Below are 10,877 nucleotides of genomic sequence, written 5' to 3' on the forward strand. Positions count from 1 at the left end.
GTGAGGAAGAAGAAGAAAAGAAAAGGGAAAATAAAAAAGCAATATAAAAATATAGAAAAGAAAGTTATTCAGCTTAAACAAAAAAGGGGGAGTTGAAAAAGGCTGATTGAATTTGGAATATTTCATAATATTTTGTAATATTTTGTAATAGTTGGTTTTGGGATTTATTTAGCAGCATTAGTAGATGTATTAATTTTGATAATTTTATGGGTAAAAATAAATGAAATATATTAAGGTGATTGGAGTAGGTTTGATTAAGTAATTTGATGGTTAAGTAAATTTAAATTTTGATTATTCTGGTGTAGCTTACTAAGTGGGGTAAATAGATTTATGTTAAGATTAAAAGCAGTGATATAATTTGGATAATGAAATAAGGTTTGATTTATTTTTATTGGCTTGGTTTAATCTATTAAGAGGAGTTTAATGAAATATAATAATGGGATAATAATAAGTATTAAATGTATATGGTTGTATCTGCTTGTTTTTTTATACTTATTAATGGATAAAATAAGGTGTTACAAGGGTTTTTAGTCTGTTTTGAAATATGTATTAAGGGGGAAGAGGGCACTACGGCTTTGTTTTTAAGATTTTTAAGATATTGTTTTTATTAATAGGTAAGGGAATATTAATGGTGAATTTAATTAGAGTATAATTCGGCTTATCTGGATGACAAAATTAGAAAGAATGAAATAAGGGTGTGTGATGATTACTGAAATTAAATAGATGAGATTTAAAATTTTGTAATTTGAATATACAGTATAAGACTTACTAATTCAAGACTATTTTATTGTAACAAAAATAGAAGGCATATTGTTTTGTTGTATTTTATTATGTGGAGAGATTTTTTTTTAAAAAAAAATTACCCGAATTTTTTTTTAACAAGCATCTGTAAGGACAACTGAAATGTAATTGTCCTGTTTTAGTATTAAGATAAGATAGCTGAGTTAAACCTTGACTTAGTCATTTTGGAGTAGATCTATTTAAATAATTGGGAGGAGCTAGTGTGATTTAAGAAAAAATTGCTGGCATTAATATACTGCCATAATATACATTTCTACGCACACATGCACAGAAATACACAGCAAACTGTGTACATAATATGTGCTGTTTGCTGGGAGGCAAATTGCTGGGAGGCAGAGGTAGATTTCTCCCCCCCCCCTTGTTTACCTCCCTCAAAACTAAGGTGCGTCTTATACTCCGAAAAATATGGCAATACATTAAAACAGCACAATTGTGCTAATAGAATTACAGTTTAATATAATGGAAGAAAAACTAAATCTAGACAAACTTGGGAAATTTGAAAAATATTATTTTATTGCCATTGGAAATTTCATAAGCACCATTGTTTAGGAAACCTTTTAAGTAGCAAAAAAGGATTCATTTGGCTGGTGTTTTTCAAATATTTCATTAGAAGCTTTTTTACTCAGATTTTATAATGAACTATTATTGCTGTAATCAAATGGGTTTTCTCTCAAGGTTTTCTCATACACAGCTAACAAGGAGATCCGAACAGATGATTTGTGCTTAGATGTCTCCAAACTTAATGGTCCAGTCACAATGCTCAAATGCCATCACTTAAAAGGCAATCAGCTTTGGGAATATGATCCAGTGGTATGTGTCTTTATGACCCCAAACTCTTTTCTTAAATTCTTTTGAGAAAATGTCTAGTTATAAATAGAAAATAGAAGGAAGACATTGTTCTTGAAAGACATTCTGTCAATTTATTTCATAGTATCATGATTGTGTCAATTTATTTCATAGCATTATGTGATTGCCATTTACAGCCTTCCTTGTTGGCTTCCCACCAAATCAGTGAGGAAGTGGATCACAAGTCACTCTTGTAAGATGTTCTATCTCTTGTTGCTTTTTCTCCTGAGGAGCCCCCAGATGGTAAGGCAAGTATAAGATTCATGGAGGTGGCTGCTTATCCACCCACCTTTGTATCAGCCTATTAGCATCCATTCCTCACCTGCCTTCTGGACCATAGCACCTACCCACTGATACATATTTCAGGCTATAGGACTTGCACTCCTCCACCAAGCCCAACAACCACGTCACCCAAACTCACTTGCTTGCTAGCCTGCTTGCAAGAGATTTATAGAGGGACTTTTCATGATTAGGATTTATTCATTTATTTATTGGATTTATATGTTGCCCCTCTCCAGGGACTCAGGGCGGCCTTGCAACTTCCTCTCAGGTTTCCCATTAACTTAGCTTGTGGGAAACCAGCAGGAAGACATAAATTGTAGTCAAATAAGGTCCTTGGTTGCTGTCCACAATTTTTGCTTAACAATGGCAACAGGGTCTGCAGAAGTTACTATAACTAAGTGATGCAGTAATGTGACATTGCATTTTACAACTTCATCATTTAGTAATGGAAATTCCAATCTTATTTACAGACCATAGAACATAGAATCATAGGACTGGGATCTTAGGAACCCATACTCAAGGCAAGAGACCTTATACTATCCAAATCAGATGGTTTCTTGAAAACCTCCAGTAATAGAGCACCCACAACACTGGGAAGCAAGCTGGTCCATTTGATAAGTACTCTCACTGTCAGGAAATTTCTTACTTCCAGGTATGATCTCTCTGTAATAATCTTCCAACTGCATCTTTTTGTCCTGCATTCAGATGCTTTATAGAATAAGTCAACCCCCTGTCTCTGTGACTTCCCCTCATGTCACCTCTCTACCTTCTCTTCAGTGGCTAGACATATCTAGTTTCCTTAATCATTCTGTCATATGATTTAATTTCCAGATCCTTTATCTTTGTTGCTCTTCTCCGCACTTTTTCAAGGGCCTCGGCATCTTTTTTGTATCATGGTGACATGTATCCTTACAATTTATATTCTGGTTCCTAATATGATTTGATTGCTTATTTGTATCCAGGCTATCGTTACTTCTTGATGAACGTATCTTTTCTTTTATGTACATGGAGAGCATATGCACCAGGACAAATTCCTTTTGTGTCCAATCACACTTGGCCAATTTAAAAAAAAATCTATTCTAAAACTACACATCTACTCCAAGTACGACCTCATTAGTGTAGTATAGAAAATACTATCACTTCTCATGATCTTGATGCAGCCTAAAAATGCATTGGTTTTCTGGAAGCTGCAGTACTTGCTTGTTCATACTTTAGTGGTAGTTTACTAGATTTGTTTCACAATTGAAGCTATTGAACAGGTACCACATATTCTATATATGTGCATTTCTTTTTTCCTGCCTTACTTTTCAGGACTGAATTGCATTCTTTCTAGATCCTTCTGAATCTTCAATTTTTTCTTCCAAAATGTTAGCGATTCCTCCCAGGTGGAATATTCCTAATCTAGATCATTTATTAAGATATTTAAGAGCACTGGGCCCACGGCAGAACTTCTCTCTGTGTAGTTGTAGTTCTGTTGAGAACTACATGTGGAATGCTGTTGCAGTCAGTTATGAATCCATCTGGAAGTGGTACTATCTATTTTACATTGGTCTGTTTTACCAAAGAGAAGGCTGTGGTCTATGTTGCCAAATGTCTTACTGTACTAATGTACTATATTCACAGCATTTTCTTTGTTCACTAATTTAATCACTAGCGAAGAAATGATCCCAAAGTCTTGCCATCTTCTTTTATTAGTGGACCTAATGAGTTAATGGGATCTAAGAGGCTTGACTTATGATATATAGAATTAAGAATCATATACGCAGCAAACTCAGTTAACACTACCTGACAATTCAAGGAGATTACCAGCAAATTTCAAAAGTTTTCTTTCAGAAGCATTAGTACCTCTCATTCACTTACTCATTCAGGTGTTACATATCAAAGACCCTTCTTACATGGCTAGGTGATACCAGATAGTATGATAGCCCTTATACTATTCTTTTTCAGTTGAATCCTAAGGAAATGAAGGTAAGATTTCAAACTTTTATTTCTTCTAGCTCTCTTTTATAAATAATGCTGAATTATATCAGCTTGATTGCTAACTTACCCAACTTTACACATTTTTATATCTGTAGAGATTCTCTCATCCGGGTCATAGTTGTCTCAAAAGTGTTTTTTCAAAAGTCTAGATTTTTTTTAAAAAATGTGTTTATCATCCAAGAAGCTTTATCAGTTTTGATGGCAAGGATGATACTAGATTATAACAATTGAGACTGAATGGTGGGGGATGGAAGGATAGTTCTGACCGTATGGTGGGATGGGGTAAAAGAAAGGATAGTAATTCTTTGCAGTTATCTGGCCATTAACACTTTCTGAGAGCTCTAGAGGACCCTTGGGAGTTTATCGTTTAATATGATCATTCATCAATATCTGATACTTGTCCATTTTGTCAACATTTCCATGATTATTCTATAAATAGGGGGGAAAACTTGATAGAGAAATGTCCTCAATTTTCTATTGCTTTACAATGTCTAACCATAAGAGACGGACCATTGACTTACCTGAACTATCTTCTCGCAGCACTGCGAAGAGAGTCCAACGTGGGTCTTAGTTCAGCCTGATTAGTAGGGACTGAGTTTAAATTTAAATATCAATTAAACAATGCCCTCTAGCTGCTTCAGAAGGTCAGTCAAGAAAAACGAAGGTATAGAGAAAGTCAATAAGTAACTTTATTAAAAGAACAAGCAAAATAACGACAAGAATGTGACCCTGGGCCAAATAAGCCGGGGGAGTTTGGACTCTCCTCGCAGTGCCTCGAGAAGACCATTCAGTTAAGTCAACAGTCCTTCTCCAATGTGCTGCTGAGGAGAGTCCAATGTAGGATATACCCAAGTTTAAGTTGAAAGGGAGGGAGAAGGCTGGACCAGAGGAATAGGAGTATCACAAACTCTCTGTAAAACCCTTCTGCCAAAAATGGCTTCAGCAGACGCATAAGAGTCCAGATGGTAATGTTTAATGAATATTGATGGTGCCGCCGCCATTGTTGCACAACAAATGTCCTGTACTGAAGCCTGGGTAGTCCATGTGGCTGTGCTAGCGGCTCTCCAGGTAGAGTGAGCCATGGTGCCCACCAGAGGCGTTTGAGATTGTGGGCTTCCACAATACAAGCCTTAAGCCAACAACTAATGGTCCAGTGGAGTGGTTTAGCCTGTCCGCTTGCACATTCATCGTCCCCAAAATGTGTTCGACCCGGAATGATGCCAGATGTTATTCGACCCAGGAGACGAGAGTCTCTGCCTCTTGCATGAAGCAATGAGACCTCATTCCGCCCTGGTAGTTCATGTGTGAGCAGGTCGTGACATTGTCCATCAATATGAGGACGTGGCGATCCTCTACCAGAGGAAGGAACCAGCGAAGTGCGAGGACCATGGCTTTGAGTTCCAAGAAATTGATGTTTGTATCTAGAAGATCCCTCAAACTCCATTGTCCTTGAACAAACCTGCCAAAAGTATGAGCACTCCAGCCTGTAGTCTGGTGTCCATCATTACTGTTATGCACTGAGGCTCTCAAAAGTTGACCCCTGCCCTAGAGCCAGGGATATCCATCACAACAGGGAACGCCAAACCACTGAGGTGATGACTACAATGGGAGTGACTGATATTTGATTTCTGGAACAGCAGAAGGTACCATTGAAGAAGGCGAGCATGGAGATGTGCCCATGGGACGATGTCTATGCAAGAGACAAACACCCCCAAGAGTCTGGAGAGGCACAATAATGGAACCCAACGGTGGTTCTAGCTAGAGCGAACCTCCCGTCAGATGCTCACTTGACAGTCTGGATAGAAAGACCTTGCAGATTGATGTGTCTATAATGGTATTGAGGTGGAAAAGGCAAGTGGTAAGAACCAGATGGCTCTTGGGGAAGTTGACTGAAAATTCGTGGCTTTGAAGAGTAAGGATGATGTCTTGAAGATCGGCCTCCGCCTAGTTGGGACTCCTGGAGAGGATGACTATGTCGTCCAGGTAAACCATGAGATGGATGGAGTGTGTGCGAAGACTCGTTGTTAAAACATCTAGAAGCTTTGTAAAGGTCCTTGGAGAGGACGAGAGGCCAAAGGGCATAGTTTGGTACTGGAAACAAAGACTGGCCCAATAGAACTTCAGGAATAGTCTGTGTGCAGAATGAATTGGCACATGAAGGTATGCTTCCTTGAGGTCGATGGAGGTGAGCCACTCCTGATGACAAATGGAAGCCAGAATTGTCTGGAGAGAATGCATTTTGAATCTCTTGTATTTTACATAGAGATTTAGCTGTTTCAGATTCAGGATTAGTCGGCAGACGCCGGAAGGTATGGATAGTATAAAGATGACAGAATAGAACCCCAAGCCGTCCTGGTCCTTTGGTACTTGCTCAATCACCACGATATCAAGAAGATGGGAGACCTCTTGTTCTAGGAGATTCTGCTTCTGTGAGTTAGTCGACATGGGGCATTGGACAAACTAGTTTGGGGGTGTAGTGAGGAATTCTATGCGCAGCCCCTGTGATATGGTGTCTAGTGCCCATCGGAGGAGGAAGTTTCCCAAGAGGTGGCGAAATGTTGCAGCCTGCCCCCAATGGGAATGTGCTGGGAGGAGTCACTTTGAACGGTGAAAGCCTCTGGAGACTGCTCTTTTGAAGGAGCACCTTGGCTGCTGGTACTGGTGGTTTCCATCTAGATAAGCAGGTCTGTCCGCTCTGTAATCGTCCTGGCCTAGGACACCTGAGAATACTACTTCTGGACCTTGGGTGTCGTAGAGGAAGCCTCACTCCGAAAGGCCTGATGCCAAAAGTACGGTGCAGGTTGCCTGCCAGGATGCTTAGAGGCCTTGGGCATAACTTTCTTTTTGTCCTTGTCCTCAATGAGGACTGAGTCTAGTGACTTGCCAAAGAGTTTGGTTCCATGGAAGGAGGACAAAGCCAAGCGCCACTTAGACTTGGCATCCGCCTGCCAATTCCTGAGCCAGAGAAGGTGACGTGACAACACAGAAGTAGCCATGTCCCGAGAGGCAAACTTGGCAGCATTCAGCATGGTATCTGCTGAGAACTCCACCACAGCCGGAGTCTTGCATCCTCAGGGCCTAATCTGGCCTGCATGTCCCTCAACCACATGATGGAAGTGCAGTTGAAAAACGATGCCGCCAAGGCCACCCGCTTTGGCCAGGATGCCATCTGGTGAGATTTGCAGGTGAGATCTGTCACTCAGCGATCCTCCGGTTTCAGACCCTTCGCCAAGTCTGAAGGTACCAGCATGTTGGAAACTAAGCTGGCTACCAACTGATCCACCGAACTGCTCCAACATAGAAGAGCCCTAGACCACTGTCGGATGCTCCCACGGGCATTTGATATTGTCCACCATTATGGTGGATGACGGGATACAGTCCGCTTCCCATTCAGGTTTGGTAAAGCGACCAGCAGATTAACCCAGGCGGATTCAAGTCTCAGAAGCCTTGTTGGCACTTCCCAGTTTGCTGTTTGTTTGGCTTTGTTCAACAGAATCTTGAAAAGAGACAGTTTGAAAAGGCCTGTGAAGACTGGCTGCTCTGGGGCCATGTCCTCATCCTCCGATAGATCATCCTCCATCGCACTCCTGTCGCCTCTTGACAGGGGGTCATCTGCTAGGGAATTGTGGATTGAGTACGGTGCCGTCGCTGTGGACCACATATCTTGAGAAGGCAAACAATTGGATGTTGGAATAGGCCGCTGCTGGATTTCTGTAGCTATCTCCTGAGAATAAGCATTTGCAATCATGCCCTAGAAGGACGGGGATAGTTGTTGCTAAACATTAGTGGGGCACAGCCCCGCACCAGTTGATGTGAAAGTGGCTGAAGGAGGCTGACGCTGGAGAAGTTGTGGTGAGGGCTGTGATACAGGAGGCAGCCCTTCAAGCCAGGGAGGAGCCACAGTGTCTGCAGGTAAAGGCAGAGGAAGGAATGACTGTGACCGGTCCGGAGACTAATCCTTATCAGTAGCAGACCCCGAAAGGTCAGGTTGGAGAAGACCTTGAGCATGAGATGGGGATGGTAACATCTGCTATGAAGGCATTGGCAAAGGCAATTGCAATTATGTAAATGGAAAGGCTAAGGATTGCTTCTGGGCCTGTTCCATTTGTTTTTCAAGGGCCTTGATATGCTTCTCTGCTTTCTTCAAGATAACCTGGGAAGCCTGGGAAGCCTTTAATTTTGCCTTGAGGAATGCCCTTTGGGCTTCGAGGGAGCAGATGTAGTAGCCAAAGCCTCTGCTAATGGCTGAGCCTCCATATTATCATATTAACTAATCAATGGATTTGACTCACACTCCTTAGCACTCATATTCACACCACCACAGATCTCGTGGTGGATTAGAGAGCGACTATGGCTGCAGGCTTAACATCGCAGACTAAAGTGTCATAAGGAAGCTGTCATCAGGAAGAATCAAGGTTCAGTGAAGTTTGTCCAGCAACAGATATCAGCGAGTGCTTTAAAATGGCAGTAGCTATCCTGGAAGGCAGGAAAATTCCAGGCGACCGTTAAAATGGCTGAGAGGGAGGGAAGCCTTTCTAGGCACACACTGCCTCCCTTTGGAATGGCAAAAAGCAGTGGAAATTATTCAGCAAGCCGACACGAGCAGGCTGGGAGAGGCTGGAGAGGCAGACTCTCAAGCTGACGTGAGCATACTGGAAAGGCAGACTCACGAGCCCAAGCTGCTAAAGCCGGAATGGCAGGAGACTAAATGCAGAGGGAGGGGTGATCCTGGAATCGATGGTGGAACACAGGATTTGTCCGCGAAGGACAGGAACCCTCTGGTGAAGCATTCTGGCAGGGAAGGGGGTGATACCCGCCGAGGGCAGAGGCCCCAATTATCCCAAGTGCTCTCTATAAGGTATAGCCCACAGAAGGCAGGGACCCAGAGCTGTTGTCTTGTGGATGCTGCAGAAGGTGTCAGGAAGTCAGATGAGTACTTCAAGTAAATAAATTAAATTAAATAAACTAAAGGAGAGTCCAACGTGAATCCTCAAGAGAGCTAAAGTTCCTATGTCCCTCCTCTACGTCTGAGTTTTTTAAAACTGACCTCCTGGGGCAGCTAGAGGGCATTGCTTAATTAACATGTAAATTTAAACTCAGTCCCAATCAATCACGCTGAACTAAGACCCATGTTGGACTCTCCTCAGCAACGCATTGGAGAATGTTGCATTTAATGGTGTCTTAATTATTTGATCTCATTTAGAAATGTTGGATTAACACATTTTCTCTCTGTCTCTATTTCTTTGTCTCTGTCTCTATTTCTCCCTCCCCCCCTTCTTTCATTCTCCACATATGCAATAAAGAAATTAATCCTGTTGCATGTGAACAGTAACCAGTGCCTGGATAAAGCCACTGAAGAAGACAGCCAAGTGCCCAGTATCAAGGACTGTAATGGTAGCCGTTCACAGCAATGGCTTTTTCGTAATGTCACCCTTCCAGAAATATTCTGAAGGGTTTCTAAAACAAGGATTGACTGGACTACCTCAGCTAGTGCATTTGCTATATTATGTACCAAGCAAAGGCTGCAAGTTGTTTGATCACTGGAGCAATCAGTTCTAAAGTTCTGAGAACTGTGAACCAGCCATCCTGGTGTTGAAACATGGAGCTAACTAAAGGAGTACTTGTAATGCTTAATGCACTATTGTTTACAAGAAATCATTTTGTAGAACACATGGACAGTGGAAATATAATCGAGGAAATATGCTCTCTGGAGAACAGCACAGCTTAGTTTGCTTGTATATCAGCAACCTCCCTAAATGCTGTTAGAAATATTCCTAAGATATTTGTGCAAAATACAATATTTACGTGAAGGTTATATAAAATATAAAAAAAATCATTCATAAAAACATTTATAAAACAGGATTTAGAAAAGAAAATCAGAACTGTTAAAACTTATAATTCCAGACATCAAAAGTATATAAATAATTTGATCTCAATGGGGAAAAAAATAACCAAGAAAAATAGCAACTTTGTATTCAATTGTGTGCTGATCCATTAATTTGTTTCTTACAGTGCAGGTCTTATTTAGCATAAGTAAAATTAGCCCTCTAAATGTTAGATTAAATTTAAAAACTTTTGATTTTGTCTTGTAGTTTCTCCCAAAATTGTTGCTCCTTTTTTCCAAATATCTCAAAAATGTTTTTTTACTTGTTTGTGTTTGATTTGCTACTTAAGTTAAAAGTATGTTGACTATTTTTGATTTGACAATAATTTGTGTATTTTAAATTTCTTAATTGATTATATTTTGTGACCAGCTCTCCTAATACTGGGTTATAATTTGTTTACAGCAATAAGTATTTCATTCCTCAGTTCAACTCACCAGAGGCTACAGAAATAACTTATTCAGGTAATAAATACCTGGCATCTGATGTATCCTTAAAGCATATTTCCATTCAATATTAAGATATCATTCATATTTTTAAAATGTAATATTCTACTTTTTTCTAATAAAATCAAGGGAAACTATTAAATAACTCTTTATTAAAAATGATAAATTGTGAAAGTACTGTGCCCCCTCCTCCAATACTGATACTGGCCAAAAATCATATCAAGTTAAATGTTACTAATCTCACAGTGTATCTTTCCAGCATATCTGGAAGCTTGCACTGCTATAATACATAACGTTCTAAGGGATGTGAATTTTTTAAAAAAATTGATGTTCCCAATTCAAACCCTATACCTTATCATCTGCCTCCTATAAAGCCTCCTCCACTTGGCCCTGCATAATACTGTTGTTAACCCATTTTACTACACTGATCATCCCATCATTTTCTTGTCAGTTTCAACCAATTGAATTCTTCTTTATAATCCTGGAAATTGTGAACTGGCCAACTGTTTAATGATCAGTAGATGGAAACAGAAGTAATGATTTCCTATGTCTATGTTGCCATGTGGTGTTTATTTGGATATGTGCAGCCACTATATAGCTGAGAACTGGAATTTGAGAAAGGGATATTTGGGGATCAGCA

The 10,877-nt window shown here is 40.2% G+C and overlaps 1 protein-coding gene across 6 annotated transcripts in view; it reads left to right on the forward strand.

Annotated features, from left to right (window-relative positions):
* Positions 1-10,379, forward strand: part of GALNT1 (polypeptide N-acetylgalactosaminyltransferase 1) — an 89,517-nt gene extending 79,138 nt beyond the window's left edge. For all 6 annotated transcript variants that reach the window (XM_070729213.1, XM_070729208.1, XM_070729209.1 and 3 more), the window contains 2 exons: positions 1,477-1,611; positions 9,213-10,379. In XM_070729213.1, the coding sequence (XP_070585314.1) occupies positions 1,477-1,611; positions 9,213-9,359 (282 nt within the window). In that variant the 3' untranslated portion in view covers positions 9,360-10,379. The remainder of the gene's footprint in view (positions 1-1,476; positions 1,612-9,212) is intronic.
* Positions 10,380-10,877: the final 498 nt, after the last annotated feature.

The sequence above is a fragment of the Erythrolamprus reginae genome, chromosome Z, assembly GCF_031021105.1.
Source record: "Erythrolamprus reginae isolate rEryReg1 chromosome Z, rEryReg1.hap1, whole genome shotgun sequence".
Taxonomy (NCBI): Eukaryota; Metazoa; Chordata; class Lepidosauria; order Squamata; family Dipsadidae; genus Erythrolamprus; species Erythrolamprus reginae.